The sequence below is a fragment of the Notothenia rossii genome (genome assembly GCF_949606895.1).
Source record: "Notothenia rossii genome assembly, chromosome: 3".
NCBI lineage: Eukaryota > Metazoa > Chordata > Actinopteri > Perciformes > Nototheniidae > Notothenia > Notothenia rossii.
In genome coordinates, this window is record NC_136901.1 from 8,271,089 (window position 1) to 8,295,119 (window position 24,031).

At 41.7% G+C, this 24,031-nt stretch overlaps 3 protein-coding genes across 7 annotated transcripts in view; 2 read left to right on the forward strand and 1 right to left on the reverse strand.

Annotated features, from left to right (window-relative positions):
• The window catches only part of LOC307031007 (histone deacetylase 4-like), a 40,969-nt gene extending 34,060 nt beyond the window's left edge, over positions 1-6,909 (reverse strand). For 2 of the 3 annotated variants that reach the window (XM_079667698.1, XM_079667695.1), the window contains exons 1-2: positions 6,684-6,909; positions 4,218-4,590 (exon numbers count right to left, since the gene is read on the reverse strand). In XM_079667698.1, the coding sequence (XP_079523824.1) occupies positions 4,218-4,239 (22 nt within the window). In that variant the 5' untranslated portion in view covers positions 4,240-4,590; positions 6,684-6,909. Of the gene's footprint in view, positions 1-4,217; positions 4,591-6,485 lie in introns of all 3 variants that reach the window. The other variant, XM_079667696.1, reaches the window with a different exon arrangement.
• Positions 6,910-12,327: 5,418 nt separating this feature from the next.
• On the forward strand, positions 12,328-16,573 carry aamp (angio-associated, migratory cell protein). The gene is made up of 11 exons (XM_079667699.1): positions 12,328-12,692; positions 13,246-13,380; positions 13,471-13,590; positions 13,750-13,889; positions 14,101-14,245; positions 14,324-14,407; positions 14,562-14,677; positions 14,773-14,867; positions 15,036-15,126; positions 15,713-15,867; positions 15,956-16,573. The coding sequence occupies exons 1-11, from the start codon at positions 12,599-12,601 to the stop codon at positions 16,029-16,031; spliced, it is 1,251 nt and encodes a 416-aa protein (XP_079523825.1). The 5' UTR covers positions 12,328-12,598; the 3' UTR covers positions 16,032-16,573.
• A 1,913-nt stretch (positions 16,574-18,486) lies between these two features.
• LOC307033919 (G-protein coupled bile acid receptor 1-like) lies at positions 18,487-22,301 on the forward strand. Of its 3 annotated transcripts, none has more exons than XM_079672553.1 (2): positions 18,487-19,694; positions 20,547-22,301. In XM_079672553.1, exon 2 carries the CDS (start codon positions 20,583-20,585, stop codon positions 21,603-21,605), a length of 1,023 nt encoding a protein of 340 aa, XP_079528679.1. In that variant the 5' UTR covers positions 18,487-19,694; positions 20,547-20,582; the 3' UTR covers positions 21,606-22,301. The 3 variants fall into 3 exon arrangements, with proteins under 3 accessions (XP_079528679.1, XP_079528678.1, XP_079528680.1); XM_079672552.1 differs by having other exon boundaries at positions 18,487-19,678; XM_079672554.1 differs by lacking the exon at positions 18,487-19,694 and adding an exon at positions 19,729-20,439.
• The last annotated feature ends 1,730 nt before the right edge of the window (positions 22,302-24,031 follow it).

Below are 24,031 nucleotides of genomic sequence, written 5' to 3' on the forward strand. Positions count from 1 at the left end.
TTTTTGCATATAACCATACAAAGTTCAAACCCTCATTCACAAATAATCACTGACAGGACCTTGCACTTACTGGCCTCAGAGTGTGTGTGTGTGTGTGTGTGTGTGTGTGTGTGTGTGTGTGTGTGTGTGTGTGTGTGTGTGTGTGTGTGTGTGTGTGTGTGTGTGTGTGTGTGTGTGTGTGTGTGTGTGTGTGTGTGTGTGTGTGTGTGTGTGTGTGTGTGTGTGTGTGTGTGTGTGTGTGTGTGTGTGTGTCTCTATGACTCATCCAATTCTTTCTCCAGCGGTAAACACTGCAGACTTTCCTGGAAAGCCGGTGCAGTTCTGACTAAGATGAAAACAAAAAGGCTGCCAGCGAGCGGCTTCACCTCCCCCTCTTTAGAAAGACACCTGAGGAGCATGCCTGCCCTTCACATTTATTTATTGAATTACTCTCACTTACATTTTATATTGCCTGCATCAAATTCACAACGAAGTCTCTTTGCTTACAATGGTGGCAAAAGCCAACATGAGTGGTGAATTATGGCCTTATGGTTCCTTTCTTTACTGTATTAATAAAGACAGTTCATACCCATCTGTACATTATTCCTTAATTCTGTACATTATCCCTTCATTCTGTACATTATCCCTTCATTCTGTACATTATTCCTTAATTCTGTACATTATTCCTTAATTCTGTAAATTATCCCTTAATTCTGTACATTATCCCTTAATTCTGTACATTATCCCTTAATTCTGTACATTATCCCTTAATTCTGTACATTATCCCTTAATTTCAGAGAGAGTATCATCTTTATGTTTCTCCAGTATGTGGTTTGTGTGGTTTCCTGCTTTATCTGTTAGGGTCACCAGGAGCTGATAAGGTGACCACAACCACAGAGAGGCCCCAGAGGATCATGGGAAATACATGATGATGAACCCCCGAAATTGAAAAAGTTCAATTTAAATGTGCTTCTGTTTTGCATGTGTGCAGCAGCAGCTTGAGTTTGCATTGAGTCTAACTGCGAGTGAATTTCATCCTGAGCGTGACATTTACAGAAACCGCTCAGCTCAATCAAACATGGTCGACATGTTAGCTCAATGCTAAGCTCTAGTGTAAAACAAATGTGTCCGGCTAACGTGCTAAAGCTCTCCGCACACACGGTGATCACTCCTGCGCAAACACTGCGAGCATATCAGCCTGACCCCCTTTTTGTTCTGGGAAATATGAAACCCGACAAAGCGTTTTACATTTCACTTTTCTAGGAAGAGATTTATGGTAAATGATATTTAATCTGAAAATCCCACTGCTGCTGTAATAAAGAAAATGAGTAAGTGCTGGATGAAAAACACTGCGTGATAGTAAGCTCATTTACAGATTACAACAAAAAAAACAGTCAGGCACGCACAGCTGCTGCATGAACTGTGTGAATGAACACACACACACACACTCCAGGATGGTACATAAGTGCAAAGAAAGTTGCCAGCTTTTGGATACCAGGGTGTAACAAAGCCGTGGATGTGAAAGTCTCATTGTTCACCCCAGAACAAAGCCAATGTTGTTTAATTACACTCATTAAAAAACTAATGAAATCTAACAGCGGCAGACAACCCTGATGCAAGCGAAGGCCACGAGATCAATTCCCCAGCATCTATTTCTCAAAAGAATGAATGCTTCTGTAAAAAGGAGACTTCTGTAGACATCACTGCCACGAACACTTGTTTAGAGGAACAACTCTGACAGGTGCCACAAGGCCGTACTGTTTTCCCCCACATCTCGTATCTTTAAACATCTCTCTCTGAGCACCGACTTCCAACAAGTTTCTCTCTGAGCTGTTTTCAAACTGGAGAAGCAACACCTCAAATTGACGCCCACACTGGGCAGCTCTCTGAGGGCCGTCGCCGTCTCCCAACGAGACAGTGAGAAACAGCAGCTGCTGCTCCGACGCGTCTCTCCTGGACTCACAGAAGATCACAGCTACGACGACCTGCAGTGGGATGCACACTGAGGAGGTAGAGGAGGGCAGCGTGGGAAATTAAAACAAATGTATTTGGACAGCAGCTCTATCAGCTGATGAAGCCCCTGGCCAGGAAGGACTGACGTTTCCTGTCCTGGCTGAGTTCAGATCTGGGCATTGAATCAATATCACTCTTTGTCTTCTCACAACAGAGCCGTTCTGTGATACAAAATAATACTACAGCTATTTTTTATAATAAAGCTCGAAATGAACTGTAAAATCACGGAACGACTGTTTAAATGTCTTTTTTTTTTTTTAAAGGGACTTTTTGCCAGTTTTACTCATGAAGCCAATCAGAGAGGCAGGGAAGACTTACAAATGACTATTTATTTATTTATTTATTCATGAAACATGGGGTACTTTTTTAAAAGATGTGCCTGTGTCTGTGTTGATTTCAAACGTGTCAAAATAGATACCTTGTCTTTCATCTGCAAACCAAATCTAACTAGGAACAAATAGTCTGTCAGCGACTGTCAAACTCATTTCTCTGGTCCACAGCAGAGCATTGCTTGGCTTCATGGCGCTAACTTCTTAAATGGTCCACCCTGAGCTGAGTGAACATGTGAAGGAATTAGAAAGGGCTGTCTAATGATAACAGTTGAGCCGCACTAATCCGGGGTTGATCTAACAGTGTAATGCAATAGGTCCACTAGGGCAGGGGTTCCCAAACTTTTCAGCCCGCGACCCCCAAAATAACAGTGCCAGACTGGCGACCCCCTGTTGACATGGGGGGGGGGGGGGTGATAGTGAATTAATTTCAGAAAAAAAAAAGATTGAGAAACACTGCGCTAGTGGATTGTCAAATAAAAAAAATGTCTATGCAAATATTATTCATAATAATTTTTAAAAAAAAATAGAAAAAAATTAATCTATTTTTTATTTTTTAATTTATTTTTATAATCCTCTCGCGACCCCCACTTTGGGAACCCCTGCACTAGGGGACGCGGAAAGTGACACCATGACAAGGTGCATATGGACAAGGACTGTAAGGAATAGGTCAACTATTCTGCTCTTTTTCAGGTTCATATTTGGTGCCTCTAATTTGACATGCACACTGCCTGGAATTGAGCCTTTGGAGACCATTTACATGCACAAAAACCGATACAACACACTACAGGAAAGGGAAAACCCCAAAAAGCACAATAGGGCCTTTTTAAATGTTGCAGCTGCAAGGTATTGTGGGACAGCATTTTCTCCTTTCATTTCGTCAAAGGTGGTCCAGAGTATCCTAAGCTAAAGAGGACACAAAATGACCACTTCCGGGTCATTTTACTTGGAACCTTCCTAAGAAAAATTGACTATTTGACCGCAACCTAAATATCCGCTCTGTGGTGCGTTCAGGCGCCGGTGATGGAGATGTAGGAGCGGCGCCGGCTGAGGCTCGCTAACCTCCCTCGAGGGCCGCTGGTTACCTCAGCTGTGGTATTTATAGTGCACACACTCCCAGGTGTACAGAGTAAACATGGATGACACCGCCAGGTACCACAGCATTCGCGGCTAACCTCTTCATCTGCCAGCTGCTTACCGAATTATTTATCCACAACTCAAGCTTCAAAAGTGAACTTGATATGGTGTCAAAGAGAAAACTCTTAATGAGCGTGTTATGGGGTTTTTTCTCTCACCCTGTGGAGCTTAGTCAAATTAAACTGATCTAATTAACAGACGTAAGACCAGATAAAAGTGTTATTGCTTTTAAGCTCAAAATCTAAATAGTCATCCATCTATATGGCAGGTATGGCTGTATATCATCCGACAAAACTATCGTGGAAGGCCTTGAAGAACATTAACTTGCATCAAAAACAAGATTTGGATCATTTTTGTGCTGACATATTAAGGTTTTCCCAAGAGTTTTCATTGTTCTGGGATGCAAAAATGCTCTTAAAGTCAGACTGACTCCTTAAACTCTTATTTAATAGACATTAGTTGCTCCCTTAAATCACGGTAAACGACTCTACCTCTCAAACGGATGCATTAGGCTTTTAGAAATAATTTCCCTAACCATGAATTACAAGCTGCCCGAGGTGAAAAAAGCCAGAAACTTAACTGTGGATGTTTCATAAAAAAGCCAATTATTATCTGGACACATGGGTCTAACTTTGCTATCTGTGGCCACAAAAGACCTGAAATTACCCCCAAAAATATCAAATTGTGTTATTAGCAGAAGAACATTAATATACACCTTGAAAATAAAAGTAAGCATGATATTATTGCTAATGAACTTACCTTGGTGGCTGTGTGATGTCATCGCTGACAGATCAGGTGTGTCTTCACACAGAACGCAGGTGTGTGTGTGTGTGTGTGTGTGTGTGTGTGTGTGTGTGTGTGTGTGTGTGTGTGTGTGTGTGTGTGTGTGTGTGTGTGTGTGTGTGTGTTGCAGAACAGATGTGTGTTTGCAGATTGCAATCAGGAGGCTGTTATCCAAACTGTCAATGTCCAGGAGTGTGTGTTTAAAAGAATGTGTGTTGAATATTCAGGAAGATACGTCAAAAGTCTCTCACGGCTGGAAACAGGAAGTAAAATTCCAGCAGAAGCAGCCAATCCCCATCCGGCTTTTGACTTTGGTTACTCCAACCAGATCGGCAGCAATGGTACCAACCTATCAGAGAAGATAAAAAAGGGAGTAAGGAACACAATTGTCAAATTCATTAAAGTAAAAAGCTAACGTTCGGCTACAGCAGGGTCACATGAGTTAACTTCACCACCGCCAAGTTAAAGAGGGCTAATGTTGGGCGTGATGATGTTTAGTCGTCTCATTTATTGTTTTTTAATTCACCAGTCGAGTATTTACTACAAAATCTCTTCAGCTTGTGTTACCACACACATTGTTTCAGGCTAACAACCAAAACACAATCAGAAAACCATTGACCTCCAGAAGTGCTAAAATGACTAATTTCTGAGTTTCAAGCAACAGTGGAAAATAAATAGGATCTATTGTTCAGGCTCATACTAGCAGGGCAATAACCTGTAAACCAACCAGGAAGTATATTTCTCGTCTCAGACATAGTTTCATTTTGACTGGTGCTTTCAAAGACCAAGAGAAGAACATAAAGATATGCATTACTTTCAATTCAGAGAAAGCTGTTAGTCTCATGGAAAATGTGAATTTTACCGAGTTTTCCTTGTTTTGTTTTCTTTGTTTGTGGATGGAACTGATTGCTATTTCAGGAAATAAATTATCGTTATTTTTCTTTCCGAGATTCTCCCTGAATTCCTCGAGCCTGGAGCAGGAGTGTCAGAAGTAATCACAAGTGGAGACCAGAGCATCAAGTACAAGGGGTAAAACTGCCCTAGGGCAAGGTGGTTGGGGGGCGGCGTGGGGCTTGGGGGTAGCAAAGCTTGTTCACGCCTGTGTGTGTAGAGCCTCAGAGGTCCTCAAAAGCAGCATGGATGCATGTGTGTGTGTGTGTGTGTGTGTGTGTGTGTGTGTGTGTGTGTGTGTGTGTGTGTGTGTGTGTGTGTGTGTGTGTGTGTGTGTGTGTGTGTGTGTGTGTGTGTGTGTGTGTGTACACTGAGGGGGGTGGGTCTCAAGACAAGAAGGCCAGACAGTGCAGCCGCAGGACAAATTGCCCCCCAAAAAAGTCGGTCACTGCACAGTGCACGCATACTTAAAAAGCAAGGCGAGGAGGGGGGTGGTCGTGTATGTCACGGGGAGTAACAGACACTTCGGGGGGGGGGGGGGCTTCATGCACCACCATTCTCCCAGGGCGTCTCATCTGTCTCGGGAGGGGTGTTCATGTGTGTCTGTCCTAGGCCATTGTCCCTAAAAAGAGCTTGCTTGATGCAGGGTGACAGATCTGGGGGGACAAGCCAGCCCTGAAGCCCCAAAGTGAAGGAATAATAAAAACAAAGACATGGAAAATGGGTTAAAACCGCTGGTATGATGGGAAATAACACCAGAGCTAGCAAAAAAATGTGCTTACTTGCATTAATTAAGGCACTAGCTGCTGTGCCTGTTAAAAAATGATGGGTGGACTCCAGTCCAAACTCCTTGTGCTATGAAATGATAAAAACCACCAGCTAAGTCTAATATTTCTTCCTAAAAAAGCAGCTTAAAGACACTTTAAAACAGCCGTAACTGCTCTCATGTTGCTCCAACAACCCGTACGCCCCCATTCACAAAAAAAGATTGACGCATGCAGAGAATTACCACCGCCCATCCCGAACCATTCACACACACTCACACACACTCACACACACTCACACAGGCCCGTACCTTCATTTTACGTATTTGTATCGCTTATAAGATGGGTATACGGAAACACAGGCGTGTTAGCAGCACTCTGTATATTGCATTAAAGCCTAAGGCTCGGCCGCGTACTATAAATAGCTCAGCAACAATCGGCATAATAAACATCGCCCGTCCAACCCCCCCACCTCCTCCTCCTCCTCCTCCTCCCCTTTGACTGCTTTCACACTTCCCGCCCGCTACAGAGCAACAAACCGTATGGAAATGTCCAGCTAAATGCTTTTAGCAAGCCAAAATACTCCTACCAGAAGCAGACACGGTTCAGGCTCAGGGGAAGCCGTGAAAATGTGACCGGGAAGCCGAAGCCTAGGCGGAGCAGAGGGGGAAACTTCAGCCGGACATTGTTTTGATGAATCCTGTCTGCGCGTCGCATCCCTGCATGAATATCAACATCAAAGCGGCGCATTCATCCCAAACACACACACAACACACAGCAAACTCACCTACACGCGCCTCCCGGAAGCCAGTCGTCCCAGCATGTGTCCCGCAGAGCTTTTATTTCTCTCCCATGGCTTTTTCTCAGCGCAGGGGGGGGACAAAAAAATCATCTCCTGACAGATTCCGCCATACTGGATTTTTGTTCCAGCCCAGCGTCACATGGAGCACCCCCCCCTGCATTCACAGAGGGCGGGACCTGTGTAATGAAAGAGTGATAAGGTATAGTATTTGTGTTATGCACGTTAATAATAAGGAAGACGTCTATGGGCGTAGCCTATAGGCTGTTCCACTGTAGTAGTACAATATGCAGAGGTGTAAAGTAATACGTACATTTAGTAAAATACTTTTCTACTTTTACTTGAGTAACATTTTGATTGCAGGACTTTTACTTGTAACAGAGTATTCCTACACTGTGGTACTTCCCCTTTTTTAAAGTACATTTTCCACCTCTGGTAATATGCACTTCTAATGTACAGTAGTCATACTTTTAAATGTACATCTCATATAACTGCAGAATAAAACAAAAAGGATTATATTTATTTGTACTGGCTCTGTAGCATTTTTATTGACCATTGCATTTTTATTAAGATAAGATAAGATTCAGGTGTCTTAGCAGCAGTAGTTGTATTATCATTATTACATTGCTTGAATGTTTCTGTACTAGTCTTTAGGTTTATAGTTGTACATTAAAATAAAATACAAGTCTTTACATCCATGCTAGCGATGTGGCTGAATTAATATACCCATCAACATGTCATATTGTATTACCAATGACAGAAATCCTTTTCCTGCCAGATGTATTGCGACATTACTAACATTCCTTCCATTATTCAGCGTTTTGTGGCAAAATTAAACAACGGTTTTTATCCATGTGTTGCTCATTGCGACATGAAATGCCTTCCCCACAGCGTCCTCTAATCCAATCTGCTTTTATTTTCATTACTTTATATTTGATTGTGCATCTCAGCAGCCACCCACAGGCGAAGCTGCAACACCACTCGCTAGTTTAACCTGACTTTATTACTGTGATATGCTAACTAGTTTCTATATATCTGCATTGAGATGGAGTGTTAACCACACAGCTCTGCTCACACTGATTCCTCTCATACCTCCAGGCTCAGGAAAGTTACCAAATTGACATTTTGGATTTGATTCTGGATGGAGATGATCATGGTCATATTTTCAAACTATACCAAGAGAGAACATACATTTTTACCAATTGACCCATTAGGTTTCATGTTACTTTCACCATTAATCCAACATTTTTAAACTATTCATCCATATTATTGCACTGAAATATCATTTGTACTCTCCTGTGTTTATACAAATACAACTGCTCTGCCTTCAGTTTCTGCATTGCTTTAAGCATCTATTTTAATAATTCATCCATTATTTTTGTATTTTATTTTTGTTAGCTCTGTGCTTGGATTCATTAATACAGGGGGGGCCCGTTGGGAGAGCCGTATCCATAGCAACAGAGGATTATAAATTGTGTGGATGAGCGACGGTTACGTAAGGCGGGTCGGTCTTGGAGGCATCTCTGATGTTGTTGTGCTTGAGTAAGCTCTTTATGTGTAAACCCTGTTTGGCAGCAGACAGTCTCCATCTGTATGCTTTATATTAAATCATTAATATAGACATCTGAGAGACCCTTTGTTATTGTGCTGTTGATATGCTAAATTCACTTTCAACCACTTATAATTCATGCATTCAGTTGTTGCTTGTGTTAAATATAGTTTAATTGATGTTTGTGCAGACCTGTAAAAACGCACAGCTCCCTCTTGAAGCAACTAAATGATGACTGAATTATAACCAAACCTGCTGTTAAATATTAAACTGTAAATAAAATTAGCTAAGGTTTGTGAACAGCATGACTCTAGTGTTGAAACTGAACGCTAACGTCATGCTAAACACTCAATGCTAACATGTTGATATTAGCCTAACTATAGCTTGTCTCACATGTTAGCAATCTAATAAAAGTCAATCATTTGTTTCTTAAAAATATCAAATAATTGAAATGCTTATACATCCATCCATGCAAAAAGTTGTTGAGATATTTGAATCTGAACTAGAAAAAGGTTTAAATAATGCAATATTTAGCCGGTGTTAACTGAGATTATTTACAGATGAACTTGCACAATCTTTTAATCCTGAAATGCATTGTGACAGAGAAGCACAAAGTTTATAATTATCTGAGCACAAATCAGTCTTGGACATCTGTATTTTTTGTCCAGGGGCTTTTGCTGACGTGCATAAACCGCTCAAATGTGCGTATACGTGCATGTGTGTGAGTGTGTCCAGAGCAGTGATGTCAAAACAGGGATTAGATTGGTTTATATTGCCCGGAGCAGCACATTTGCAATTCAGTGAACATCACACTCTGTTTGCCAAAGCACTTGATTATGTGAGTTGAACTCTTTTGCATAGAGGTGAGTCACCATCATCCCTTCAGGTTTAAAACCATCTGTACCGAAGAACCCTACATGGCTCTGGCTTGAAACACCTGAGGCGAGATGTTCCAAAAATACTCCCATGTTTTTGGCCAGTGGCTGGAAAAAGGAGCAGCAATGGGGATAGAAAGTCAACAGGCGAGCGGCCTGCTCAGACTACCGCTCTGCTACCACGGCAGACACATCACACACTCGCTGTGGACCAGACCACTTGCAGTACACACACAACCGGCTGTTAGTGGTTTGAGAAGGGAAGCCGTCCTGTCACCCAGCGCTCCCACATGAGTCAGGCGCAGCGGGCAGACAAAGCAGGGCAGACAACCTCAGCACTATGAAGAAGCCTCTCCAGCAAGAAGGAGAGAAAACACATTGAAACACCTCAAAGAGCCATTTTCTTTCATGTAATATTTAAAAATTAGACTTAAATCTTTCCAGGATGCCATGAAAAGGCGACGTTTAAGAGAGAAAAGGAGCCGCCTTGGTAAAAAAGACTTCTTACAGTTAGTCTAAAACTTTCCATCAAAGCCTCGCTGAGCTGCATGGAGTAATTACCTCACACACAGAAACAGCTCCCAGGCTACTGATACTGTGTGTGTGTGTGTGTGTGTGTGTGTGTGTGTGTGTGTGTGTGTGTGTGTGTGTGTGTGTGTGTGTGTGTGTGTGTGTGTGTGTGTGTGTGTGTGTGTGTGTGTGTGTGTGTGTGTGTGTGTGTGTGAATATGCCTCCATGTCCTGGGCAGGCAGTGTGTTTCCATGTGTGCGTGCCTATAAAGTATCCTGCTTTTCAGACATTAACCAGCTTGCAGGAGTGATAAACTGAGAAATGTGTTTATGATGGGTCGCTCCTGGAAGCCCACCCAATGAGCTGCTACACTGTGTCTGGGTGAAAATAGTCAAAAAGACAAAATGAAAGCATTTAGAGCAAGTAAACCTCCACCAGTGCTGAACGATCCTTTAGTTCAGGCATCATTTCTAAGTTGCTGTTGAGTTTTGGAAGAAGAACTCAGACGTTTTACTCCTCAGTCTCAGCCCATGATTGATGTTTGGTTGCTCGGGGGAATGATTGACATGTTTCCAGAGGTCGAAACCATCTCATGATCTGTGCTGCATTTATGGTACTTCCTGTTCCTCCTGACAAAAGACAGTATATTCTCCCGCATGAATAAACCTGTGTTTGCTGCAGCTTATTCACTAATGTTGTAAAAATTAGATTGTTCTTGTACGTGATATCATAAGGGGTGGAACATCTCTAAGAGGTGGACCAATCACAACAAAGCCTTTTACCCAATCAGAGCAGACTGGGCTCTGGTTTCAGACAGAGGGTGAAAAGAGGTACAGCAGTATGAGAACAATAAAAAAGACCTTTTTGAACATTAAGGCATGTAAACATGTCACAGTAGGGGTTACAAATATTAATAAGAACCTCAAAGTGTTATTTATATGTCCTCTTAAATCTTACCAAATTGATATACCACTGTGAGAGGCTTTTAAATTATGCAAACAGTAGCTGAATAAAGTCCTAATGTCTGTATTGTAACTCATATCATGTAACTTTCCAGCTTGAAATCCACCGTCCTCTTCCACGGAGAGTTTATAAACCTCTCACTCACTGCAGATTGAAAACATCTAAATAATGTACACCCTGATGTTTCCACATCTCACCACAGCATGAGACGGTTGTATTTTTCCAGGGAACGCTCGCACTGGAGAGGCAGTAAAACTGATTTGGGCATGCAGTGCGTGAGCCCTGCCATCAGCCTATAGCGAGAGACATAAAACCCCAAAAACCTGAAGTTGACAAACTGTGTTAAGTGATCATAAAATCCCTGAGGCCAGGGAACTGTTGATGGAGGGATTGAAGAAGAGAGGGGGAGACTGTTTTGAAATGGAGAGCCCCTCTGCTTCTAATGTTATTCCTGTGGTTTACTGCAGCCTCACAAATATCTCTGAATGTCAACTTTAAGAGAAGTTTGTCATCTGGTGAGATTTCACCGAGGAGATCTGGGAGATATCACTCTCACTTTTCCAAATCCACAGTTTTTGACAGATTTACTCTCCACAATCTCTCTAAACTCTGCCATCTGACTTACAGACGGATTGTGAGACAGTGAGCCCCTGTGTGCAGAGATCCATCATCTTTCCTATCAGGGGAAGACACGCTTTGTGATGCTTTTGCACTGTTTGTTTGTTGTTTTGTGCTCTTTGCCCTCCTTAAATACCTCTCTATGGTTGTTGTGTGCCTTGTTTTGGCCATTTTTGTCTCATTGTGGGTTTTTTTATGACTCTTTGAGGTTGTTTTGTGTCTCTGTTCTAGTTTTAAATATCTTTGTATAGTTGTTTTTCGTTTCTATATAACTATTTTGAGTCTCCTACTGTTTGGTAAGTGTCTCTTTGAGTGACATTTTATAAGGGTAAGGCCAGAGGGGGTCTTGACACTTTCCTTAATCTATCCATGACCTGACTGTCCAGCTGCCGAAACCATGATAAAAGAAGCTAAATACCTTGGCATGTATGTACCAAAAAGTCAAACTGAAAGGGACACATATGACTATTACACAATGAGGAAGACTCCATAGTGATATTTTAAGACCAAGAGTTTTCTGCACATGCAAGGACTTTTACTTCCTGCTCTGATTCTGAAGAGAATACTCAGCACAAAATAGGAACTATGTAAAATATCCTAAAAAAAAGGCCAATCTGGTGCATGCAAGATGCTGATTATTAAATTGAAAATCGTAAATTAGCTGGTAAACAAAGATAAAGGTATAATTTTATTTGTGTTATAAATGTTTATTAGAATATGCAAGGCTATTTAAATATGGTATAGGGACAATACACTTAAGCTTCAGCCTTTAAAAAAAACTTTAAATAAATGCCCTATTGTCATTTATACCTTTTTGTGCAAACTTCACTAAAGCATAGAAACCAAATAAACAAATTAATTATATATAATAAAACCTGCTTTTTAAACCTGTTTCATAACTTATGGCTATTATGATATATTTCAAAAGTATTATACAAATATAAAACCAGATTATTTTAGTGTTAGTGTCAATGTTTATGAGGAGAAATAACACAATAAGGGGTCTAATCATCTTTAGAAATAAGTTCCAGCGATGAAAAAAAACATTTTTAACGAGTATTTTTTTGCAGTTTTTTTTACCATGTTTTGATTTTGTTTGTAGACAACAGCGCCATCCTGTGGACACCGAGGTGAACTGCGTCCTACGTCATCATTCTGCGTCTGTCTCTCCAGTCACCGCAGCATGTGAAGAAACCATGGGTATGCAGTTTGATATTTAACTCCTGATTACTTTAAATTCATATAACAGCGAGTATTTTTGAGTGAAAGTGTGGATTTTACCCGTTTAAGGACTTTTTAACCAGCTATCATAGAGAGGTAGCCTGAAGTCAGGTTAGTTTGAGTCTTTACTTTCCAGGTGTTTTGCTAGCTTTTAGCTCGCTAACAGCATGGATAACAACACGCAGGGAGATACTATCGATCTCTACGGAGATGAGGAAATTATTGAAGTCATCGACCTCAACGACATGGATCCTGAACCAGGTCAGTTAAAAATGGTAAACAACTGTAAAAGAATCCCGTTTAAGCGACGTGTTCCTCTGACAACCAGTGACAAGTTGATTTTTCAACTGGTATTTGAAGATCAGTTCTATCTATTTTACTTTATCAATACTCTTTTAGCAGCTAATTCACTCCCACTTGCATTATCACATTTGTCACTATATTATTGTATAGGAAAACGATGCCACCATTGTTGTTATTAATACTATATATGCTTAGCAGACATTATTATTGTTTCAAATCACTGCTTGTGGACATGATGCTACTTTAATTTTTAAAATATATTTTATATTTTTCTTTTAAACAACTTTAATTTATTGTAATTACTTTTTAGTAGATTAATATATATGTATTTTCTCGTTTTCTATGTATTTTTGTAAAACCTACTGTCCTGTGAGTAAGGGTGTTAAAGTCCATAGTTCTTACACTGCCATCTTATTGGTTTACAATGTCCGAAAATACTAATTTTGGTGGGGTGGTTCTGAATTAGTTTTTACGTTTTCCATCTTAATTTACTTTCTTTCTCTTACTCAAGATGATTTAGCTGGTGACTTGGAGGACATTGACTTTGAAGACGCCGGAAACGAAGGTGATGACGAAGGCTGGGAGACGGAGGACGAGATGGAGGCGGAGCAGGACGACAGCGAGCTCACCTTCTCCAAACACAAAGGTAGCGTCTTGCCTCGATTTGATTTATCATCAGGCATATTCTGTATGTTCAACTTCTAAAATGACTCTCCGCTGCCCTTCCTCTGTCCAGGCTCAGTGTTCTGCGTGAGTTTGGATCCTGCGACCAACAGCATGGCCGTCACAGGAGGAGAGGACGACAAAGCGTACGTCTGGAGGGTGAGCGACGGGGAAGTTCTGCTGGAGTGCACGGGTGAGAGTCTGACGGCTGCCATCACAACTAATATGATTGATAGCTACACTCAGAATAAAGATACAAGACAAAGCTGCAAATGTTCATGCACTCTATATCATATTTAAACAATGTTATGTATTTCAGTAATGAAGTCATCGTTTCCCTTTGTTTCCACAGGTCACAAGGACTCTGTGACGTGCGCCGTGTTCAGCCACGACTCCTCCATGGTGGCTTCGGGGGACATGGGCGGTTTGATTAAAGTGTGGAACATAGAAACCAAAGAGGAGATCTGGTCCTTCGAAGTGGCAGATCTTGAGGTACGAGCCTCAGTGTTTAGTTTGCGCATCTGTGAGCACTTTTTATTGGCCCTTGAGGAATTGATGGGGAGAGGGTGACCACATAGGAGGAAGGGAACCATCAGATCTGCTCTCCTCCTTCAACTGCAGAGCAAGGCACTACGCAGGATAATTCTAAGATCTGCTCATCAGCCACAAGTCAAATACTGTGTCTGCTCTGCTTCCCACTCAGTGGTTGGAGTGGCATCCCTGCGCCGCGGTGCTGCTGGCGGGAACAGACGACGGCAACATGTGGATGTGGAAGATCCCGTCGGGAGAGTGTAAAACCTTCCAGAGCGCTGCCAGCCAGGCCACCTGCGGGAAAGTGCTGCCCGACGGTGAGAGACGGGACAGCAAGACGCTGAGGATATGTCTTGGTGTAAAAAAGCAAAATCATATCATCTTTTTTATTGCAGGTAAACGGGCGGTGGTGGGTTATGAGGACGGCACGGTACGTGTGTGGGATCTGAAGCAGGGAAATGCAGCTCACGTCATTAAAGGTGAGTCAAGCTTCTTCCTGCTGGTACCTTTTTGTATTTCTGGTTTTTAGTTGTTTTTCAAATATTTAAATATAAAACCAAGAAAATGTGTTGTTCTCCATATATCTGAGTGTCTGTGCTGCTGACTATAACAGCGTTTCCCCTTTTATAACAGGTCACGACGGCCACCGGGGGGCGCTCACCTGCCTGTCCTGCAACAAGGACGGCTCTCTGGTGTTGACGGGCTCAGTGGACGGATTTGCCAAGCTCATCAACACCGCCACAGGAAAGGTGGGTGCCAAAACAATACTGTTGTTTGTCGAACTGCAACGCAGGGCAAACTCACACACTTTGTTCTTCCAATATGTGTGTGTGTGTGTGTAAAGGTGGTCGGACAGTACTCGCTGGACGTAGCCAAGGTCAAACCATCACAACATGACGAGGAACCAAACTCCATCGAATCTGTGGGATTCTGCAACATGTGAGTAGTGAACAGTGTAAAGTGTAATCCTCCATCAACCTGACGTTAGGAGACCTCACATTTTTAGAAAACAGCCTTAAAGATATTTTTGTTAGGGTAGAGAAATAATGAATACATATAAAAACCTGTTTTTGCCTGTACTAGTGTCTGACCTCTGGTGTGTTGCAGCCTGCCTCTGGTCGCCGTGGCGTATCTGGACGGGACTCTGGGCGTGTACGATCTCTCCTCTCAGGTCATGAGGCACCGCTGCCAACATGAGGTAACGCACAGCAGGAAGTTATTTCATTAGTGGACCGTGCTATGGTAATAATAATAATCCTTATATTTATTATAGCGCTTTATCAATGACTCAAAGCGCTTTACAAATACACATTACATATACAGATCATACATATATGTAATGATCATCTACTGTGGACAATACCCACAGGAGCAAGTTCAGGTGAAGTGTCTTGCCCAAGGACACAACGGCTTTACAGACGCAGCGGGTTTCACCCCCTTGATCAATGCACTGCGCCACACCGCCCATCTTCACACCTCAAAGTCATCGAGGCGCTTTTACAAGTACACATAGATATTATACATGTACTGTGGACAATACCCACAGGAGCAAATTCGGGTGAAGTGTCTTGCCCAAGGACACAACGGCCTGAAGCAGTGGGGCGGGAGCGGGTTTCGAACTGGATGATCAAACGCACAGACCACTGCGCCACCCCGTCCCACAATAACATATAGGATGCTGGTTGATTATCTTCTTAACATACCCTACCTGCTCTAGTGAAACTGTTTTATTAGCTCCACTAACCAGAGTTTTTATGCTGAATTTCCTCCCTGTGGTCCTCCAGGCCGGCATCGTTCACCTGCAGTGGGAGGACTCTTCTTCTGTGGTGTCCACCTGCTGCTTAGACGGTGCGCTGCGCCTGTGGGACGCTCGAACCGGCAGCATCATGGCGGAGTATCACGGCCACAGCGCAGAGATCCTCAACTTCGCCATCAACAGGTGAAGTCTCCTCTTAAGATGTCAATACACAGTTTTGAATCACTAAATTATGATTATTTACTGTTGTTTTTGTTTATTTCTCCCTCAGGGAAGGGACTTTCGCCGTCACTGCTTCTGGAGACAACCAGTCGAAAGTGTTCTGCCTCCAAAGACCCGATCGCTAAAGGGAGGAAGAAAAGAAGAAGAGAGGAAATATTTCAGGAGAAACAGCAAAGACATTTCATAATCAGACTTTTTCTTCCCTTCCCCTCAGGATTTTGAAGTGTTCTCAGCAATGATCTCAATGATCTGACCTGCTTCAGTAGGATTGTAACAACCAAAATATGTTTTCTTCAGTTCCCATCAGTTGTGCTTGATTGGAAAATGTTTAAAATAAGCCTCACTGAGAGAGAAAAATGCTTCAAATCGGATTGGTCATTGTCTCTTTCTTAAGTATCCTCTTGTTCCACAGTTTGAGAGACTAAACAGAGATTGAAGAGTGATACATTACAGTGTGCTTTCCCTTTGAAAGGTATTGTTTGCCTTAAATGACTTTACAGATAAAACATGAGACAGAAAAGAGGAATTTCAATATAATTTCTTCCTTAATTGGAGTTTGTTTAATGTGTGTGGTCTTCCAGCTCTCACCATGACTCACCAAGTTTGGATGCAAGTGTAAATACAAAAATAATAAATCATATCCTGTCTTCTGGGTATGTTAATTCTCTACTATGACTATCACTGTTTCCTCCATCTTAAAAAAACCAGTTTATACTTGTGTATGTTTCACTCTCTGCAGTGAGTTCAGACTAAAGTGGTCCCTTTATGGTGACATGTGGAGGGCCTGAGAAAAAATCTCATTTCAAGTGGGCTCTTTTCTTGTTTGGACTAATTGGAATCAGTTTGAACTCAGACTACGTTATCTGTTTTTATCAGATATGAGTAACAGAAGTCAGGAGACAGGACTCTTAAGGAAGTTTCCCAAAACCTCAGCAGAGATGATTACACTTTCTATTACCAAGTAGATGTTGATCGTGCAAAAAATACTCTACATCCATGACCTGTATTTCCCCCAATCAGGAAATACATCAGCTGCTTCACTTTCTGCTTTTACACAGGCGAAGCAGCTGCTCACCAGTGTATATGTGTGACTAAGTGTTTGCTAACATATTTATCTCTGCTTGTTAAAGTACGAGAACATGTTTGAAGTAAAACTTACAACATTATGCACCGCAGGGACTCACTGAAATGTGATTGGTTACCCTCTCCCTGATGAAGACCACATTTATCAGAGAAGAAACGTGATTCAGTCAGGGTTCAAACTGCCCTCCTTCATTCTCATACTTTATAAAAACCTTTTGGCCTTTTTTCAAGGCCAAAACCTGCTCTGTTCCTTTAACTCTATTGTTCTGTTTTTGTTCTCCTCTCAGCTATATGAGGAAAAACAACCGGGAATCAGTATCCTGTGCACAAGTGCTTCTTCCTCGTACCTGGATCCTCCACTCACGCATTGTATGTGTCTAAGTGACCATGCATAACTCACCGGGACAGGCCGGCCGTAAAACACTTGCACGCACAAACATGTTTGTTTACTTCTTCAAGGCGTTGTAAAAATAGTTGAGTGTGGTGGCATATAGTTAGAAGATGATGCACAGAATCAAGTGTATTTCTGTAGTCATGACGTGTTTTATTGTATGGACTAAACTCAGTGTTTGAGTAGCATTGTTGCATGCAGCTGGGCCAGGGGATAGAAACACCTGGCAGCATGATATTTTCCTCATCTGTCAAAGCCGTGTTTGGCCTCAAAGGTCACCGTGCTGACGAACACAAAGGCGAGGAGTGGCCTTCAGGATTATCACATTTAGACTGACATGGCCACTGCCTGATCTATTAAATCACAGCTCATTGTCAGGGAGGTGGTGCGCTGAAAACAGATGCTAAACAAATTGGTTGTGCAGAAACAGACAGGTGCCAGTGCCAAGGTAAACATGTCTGGATGAAGAGAAGGCCGGAGGCAAACCCATTAAAAACACATCTGTTTCACACTTTGCAGAGAGACTAACGGAAACATTATGAAGAAGGGACTCAGTTAGGTGACATTGTAAAAAGTGTAATCATTTTAAATTGGTAAATCATTTATGTTTTATTTATTTTTTAAATGGGGGTTTACAGCTCAGTTTCTCAATATGGAAAAATACTAAGTTGAAGGGTCAAATTGAAGTGTGAGGTTCAAAATAAAAAAAACGAACGGTTAAAAGGAGCAAAAATGTTAAAGTGCGGAAGATAAATGGCTTAAAGAAACGGAAATCCTAAAAAAAGAAAGAAAAAGTGTGCCACAGTCAATGAAAAAAGTGTAAGCCAATATAGCTAGAGCCGTGTTTTAGCTTACGTTAGCTAGCTTGACAAACAATCTTTGAACTCCTTTGCGAGCTAGGGATTCTGTTGAGGACTTTAAATTAATCATATCACATTAAATGTTTCCACTGTGTATACAAAATAAGATTAGATAATGTGCTGTTCAGTAGGACCCTATGTTCCAGGAAAGCCTAAATGCTCCATCTTCTCCTTTGTAATGTGAAGATGTTGTGGTTTCACGTCCAGCTTGTCCTCCCTGCGTAGTGTCTTCCAGACCTCGGGAACGTATTTGTTTAAAAGCCATTATCTGACTGCAGCTCGTCCATCTCAACCAGCACCAGGTCTGCTCCAGACTATCAGTAAAGGAGTGTTTCGTGTTTGGCTCACAGAACAGGTCACCACCGGCCCTCCATCTAAAGCTGTGTTTAAATACAAGATGTGTGTGACGGCTGTTATGAATTCAGACGTACACACTCTCGTAAGCAGTCTTTGTATACATTAGGGTCCGGAGCAAATTTGTTTTAACCAGAATGCTATGGCTGTTTTTGAAATGTGTTTGTAAAACTCAAAGCAGGTATAAAAAAAAATAGCTTGGCTTTTAATTGTGTCAAATAAAAGTGTATACTTGTGTTTATGTATTTAGTCCAACTATCTAAATGTAAACAATTGGTGGAAAACATTAGGCTAATTGTTTTCTAGCTAAGAGAGCTAACGTTAGTTTACCCTAACCCTAACCCTACATTTAGTTTACTTCTCAGAACCGTTTGACCATTGTATATATAATAAAACTAATGTGGCCGGGTGGTGTGTTTAAATATTATTATTTATATTAAATTAGAGATTTTAAAGGAGATAAAGGACCTACAACACCCCCAGGAAATAAACACAAGGCAATGTTGCAAGAAGTGGTGAACTTGGACAACAGTTTTTTGTACAATGTTTAACTAAATGTGTAACTAAGGGAAAAATTGATGTATTTCACAATTTCTTATGTCCATCACTTAATTTTCTAACTGAGGTTTAAGTTGATCATATTTTATAAGCATCTGGGGGCAGTTATGGAGGGTGTGAATGTAAACTTCATGTCAGGTCGATACTGATGTTACCCAGTCATGTTCTTCAGGCTGCAGTGGTAATGCATTCATGGACAGTAGGGAACAAAGGCTGCAAGACAAAGTCAGTAGCTGAATGGTTAGTGGACACTGATCCCAACCTCAGCATGACCAGCTGCAGGAAACGAGAGATTTACGCCTCCTCCTTCTCCTCCTTCAGTGTGCACTTCCCCTTTAAAGTATCTGAGAGACACTCTTGGCTCCTCACTGTCTCTCTGTGACTGTGTGGTCAGGCTGCTGTAGCTGAAAGGATCTTAAAGGATAAAGAAGACACTCCTGGACTCCATGGTGGTGGTGATGCATCTCCTTCTTGTACATGTGATATTCAAGGGATTTTTCCAAGGATATATGACTGGACCTAAAAGGTAAAAGTCTTCCAAGGTTTGTTCCTTTTTGTTTTAAATGGTTCGTATTTGGCTATTTGTTACTGGTGCTAACAAATGTTGAAACGCGAGCTTTGTATGGTGAAGCAACATTTTATCTCGTGAAAAAATGGTGCTTCACACATTCTCTAAAAGGAAGTCTAATTTCACAACAAGATAAGATGAGTTAAATGATAAATCCCCCACAAGAAGATCCAACAGAACATCTTAAACCAGTTGGATCTTAAATCAATTAAACCAAATAGTAAATAGCAGTTATGTTGAAAAATCATTTTGTTTCTGTTTTTAAACCTTTTAAAGACTTGTAAAGGTGAAAACTGTAACAGGACTTTGGTTCTATAAAACTCCCTGTTGTGTACTGACATTTCAAATATTGTCAATATTTATTTGTTCCACCAAAATAAGTAACTATAGAGATTTTCACATAAACTGACTAGTTTCACCGACTTGTTAAGTGTTCTCCTGTATCACGTTTTAAAATATAAAAGACACAAAGCGTTTGTAACTTTAGAGTCCCTGCTGATGAATTATTGAATGAAAGTGGCCTCACGTCCGTTTACACGTACTCTTATCTCGGCTGTTTGTTCACTAAAGGGTTAATAGTGTTCAGTTGACAGGATATGATAGAAAGGAAGTGTGTAGGCTAGTGCACGGTAACTGTTCTCAGTCTCACACAAGAAGCTCGTAGCTCACTATTTTATCTCAATTTAATAAAGGAGTACTTTAAGGAACCAAAAGTGAAGGTAATTATTAAACAAATGCATATTTTCTTTTGCATTTTAGAAGTTTTCTTTTAAACTGTAGGTAGGAATATCTCTCTTTATTTACCAATGCATTTATGCCCTGCAAGGTTGATGGGAGTGGAACCAGTCTGCAGATTTCTCACATGATGGACTGCAACGACTCCCATGCTCTGCTCTCTGGAGAGCACCTCATCTACGCCATCACCATACCCCTGTCCACCTCCATCATCTTGGCCAACCTCGTCATCATCATGGGCATCGCCTGGAACCGTCAGCTCCACAACACGCCCAACTACTTCTTCCTCAGTCTGCTGGTGGCAGATCTGTGCACGGGGGTGGCGCTGCCTTTCATACCGTTAATGGGTCTGAACCGAGAGTTGAGTTTCAGCTCCTGCCTAGTGGCTCACATTTTCCCAAACTTCCTCTTCCTGGCGTTCCTTTTGAATCTGGTGATGGTCCACTATGAGCGCTACATCTGCATCGTCGACCCCCTGCATTACAACAACCTGTGGATGCACCGCAGCTTCCCTCTGGCGTTGCTTGTGGTTTGGACGCCTCCACTTCTGTACGCATCTCTACCTGCTTTTGGGTGGAATAACTGGACAGGGCCTGATTGGAACGGCTGTTATGCAAGTAGCCAAAATACAACTCTACTTTCAAACTGTTCAATAAACAGACCAACGTGCTGCTCGTACAGGCGAGTGTTCCCCAACGCTTTTATCTACTTGGAGGTGTATGGACTGGTCTTACCTGCTATTCTCACCATCGCTGGCATGACTGGCCGTGTTTTGTGGATCACCCGAGGCCAGCTGAAGGACATCTGTCGCCTCCATCGCTCAGTAGAGAGGGGAAGTCAGGCCTCGGACCAAGAGCAGAGGCTTAACCTGCGTTACACTCGCTGCGTGGTGGCGGTGTCTCTGACCTTTCTGGCATGCTGGGTACCCTACCTCATCTACATGCACGTCTGCATCGGGTTCTTGATCAGCGACACCAAGAGGAGCTCCACCACTCACATCGTGCTGTCGTGCGCCGGGATTGGAAGCATGGCCGTGGTGCCGCTGGTGCTCGGCCTAGTCAACAGGCAGTACACGGAACCTGCATATAAACTTGTCCAGAAACTCAGAGACAGGTGGAGGACGCAGGGATCCGAGGAAGTGGAGGTCTGAGAAGAAACTGATGAATATTTATGAAGATGAATCTGTTAGAAATTATGCTGCTAGGGTTTGTTTTCACAGTCTGCATGCTATGCTCACAATGATAACGTGCTGGTTTTTAGCAGGTGGTATGCTATACATACATAAGACTATATTCTTATTTCTCCTTGTCCTGCCTATGCTTGTTATCAGTTTAGATATTTTCCAAGTTTCAACCACCTGCCAGCAATGTTTACTCCACTCGTGTTTATCTACTGGTATGCAAGGTGAAGAGGGGAAAGGGATGCACCCAATCCAGAGCTGGCCCGATCCATTAAGCGACATAAGCGTCCGCTTAGGGCCCCGCAGCCACTAAGGTCATAGTTAGCTTAGCTAAGCATCAACCTAGCACTGAAATATATGGATGTTATGTGACAGTATTTCTGACAAAAAGTCAGCTGAAATGGTGGCATAGTTGCCACTGCTTTACGTGTCAACAGCATTTTTGAACGTATTTGCAGCAGTAAATGTGGCTGTTTGGCCACTGACGTTGCCATAAAAACACCTGAATTTAAATGTGCAACCTATTTTTGTGACAGATTTTTGCAAGAAATTATAATTCTTCTGAATGATATTCCTATTGACAGCTAGTTTCTATGTGAACTTTATGAGATGGACAGCCAGAGAGAATAAATGAAAAACAGTTATGAAATACTATATGACAGTAAAGCAAGAATACAGTTTAAGTGATTTGTAAAATATCCATAAAGAAAAAAATCTGTTTACAGTTCTGTTTCATATGGCTGTTGAGAGATGTATCCATAGATCTCTTAATTTTTCTCTCAAAGTGCACCAGATTGATGCTTTTAACTTCAATATTTAAAAAACAATCTTCACGGGGAGCATGCTCCAAGACCCCCCCAGAGGAGGTTAGGTCCACGGTGTTTACATGCTTATTTATACAATATGTGTGCTTATGTTAACATAACAAGACAAAAGTTGGTTCCATGTTGTGTGTAGTGGCTACAGTGAGGGGGGCCCCCAGGCCAAAGCTCGCTTAGGGCCCCCAAAAGTCTAGGGCCGGCCCTGATCCAATCAATCTAAAAGAGGCACTTTCTGCAAGAACACACAGCAAAGAAAGGCGTAAACAGGGCCGGCCCTTGGCATAGGCAGTATAGGCGAATGCTAAGGGCGCATCAATCAATGGGGGGGGCGCCGAAAATTGAAAAAAAAGAGTAAAAAATGTACTTCATAACAACACAATTTCCCGATTTTGGATCAACAAAGTACATCTTATTATCTTATACTAACAGACCTACGCCTATATTGCGTACAGCGTCCATAAACTATGGCACAACCCCCCCCCCCCCCCCGCCACCCCCAAAAAAAATCAAGTTGAAGTGCCCCAGCCCCAGTAAAAACAGAGGTTTATGTGAAATAGTTATTTTTTGTAAATAATGGTTTTAGTGTGCAATTATAGGTTTGAATTTTGTATTTGTTTTAATTTAAAATAAATCAAACTCCCAAAAAACTTATACAGCTTTGGAATTTACTGTGTAAGCGGCCGTGGGGGGGAGAGCTTTAGAGAGCTCTCTCCTGAAAGACTGAGAGACTCTGATAACCTCAGCTCAGTGAGGTAAAGGCACACCTTGATATGATCATTATAGTTATAAAACAATAAGAGAATAGATTTTCATCTATTCTCTTATAGTATAAAATACTATATGACAGTACAAAAAAGTTATTAATAAACAAGAATACAGTTTAAAAGGAGAGTGATTTGTAAAAATTCCATAAAGACAAAGTAAATCTGTTGCAGTTCAGTTTCATATGGGTGTTGAGAGATGTATCCATAGATCTCTTAATGTTGCTCTCAAAGTGCACCAGATTGATGCTTTTAACTTCAATATAAATTAATAAAAAATCCCCCCTCCCCCATTTACATCATGTTCAAATGGATAGGATACTAAATAAATTTGCACACATCTTGTGTCCATATCTTTCTGTTTTGGTGGTCACGCCACATCCGTGCACGTGCATGCATGCGCGAGTCATAGTGAGTGTCTGCATTTGTGGTGGGGGGGCGCCAGCTAAAATCTTGGTCAGGGCCGGCCCTGGGCGTAAACCATGTGTGCATGTTACAGTTGCAAATTAGTTTCTGCTATATTTAGATAAACTGTTACAGGAAGGTTAAATACCTGTAAAAGCTGCTTTTAAATACTGTTTGATGAGCGGAAACTGTATTTGTTGTAAAAATCCATGCAAGGGAAATTAGATTTTTATTTGAGACTTGATTAAACATGCAATACATGCTTTTTGTTTCCCTAATTAAAGTCTAGTTTAAAATGTGTACATACGGCACAGTATGTGGGTGGAAATAGACGAGCTGAAGCAGACTTTAATCAAATTATAAAGCACACAGTCTGAAGTGCTACGGGACATTAGGAGAGATGGGATAT

Excerpts from the sequence above, each read along its gene's own strand:
- aamp (XM_079667699.1), top strand. The coding sequence starts at position 12,599 with ATGGATAACAACACGCAGGGAGATACTATCGATCTCTACGGAGATGAG. Across the intron at positions 12,693-13,245 it reads CGACATGGATCCTGAACCAG|ATGATTTAGCTGGTGACTTG; the intron begins GTCAGTTAAAAA and ends CTCTTACTCAAG. Across the intron at positions 15,868-15,955 it reads CTCAACTTCGCCATCAACAG|GGAAGGGACTTTCGCCGTCA; the intron begins GTGAAGTCTCCT and ends TTTCTCCCTCAG.
- LOC307033919 (XM_079672553.1), top strand. The coding sequence starts at position 20,583 with ATGATGGACTGCAACGACTCCCATGCTCTGCTCTCTGGAGAGCACCTC.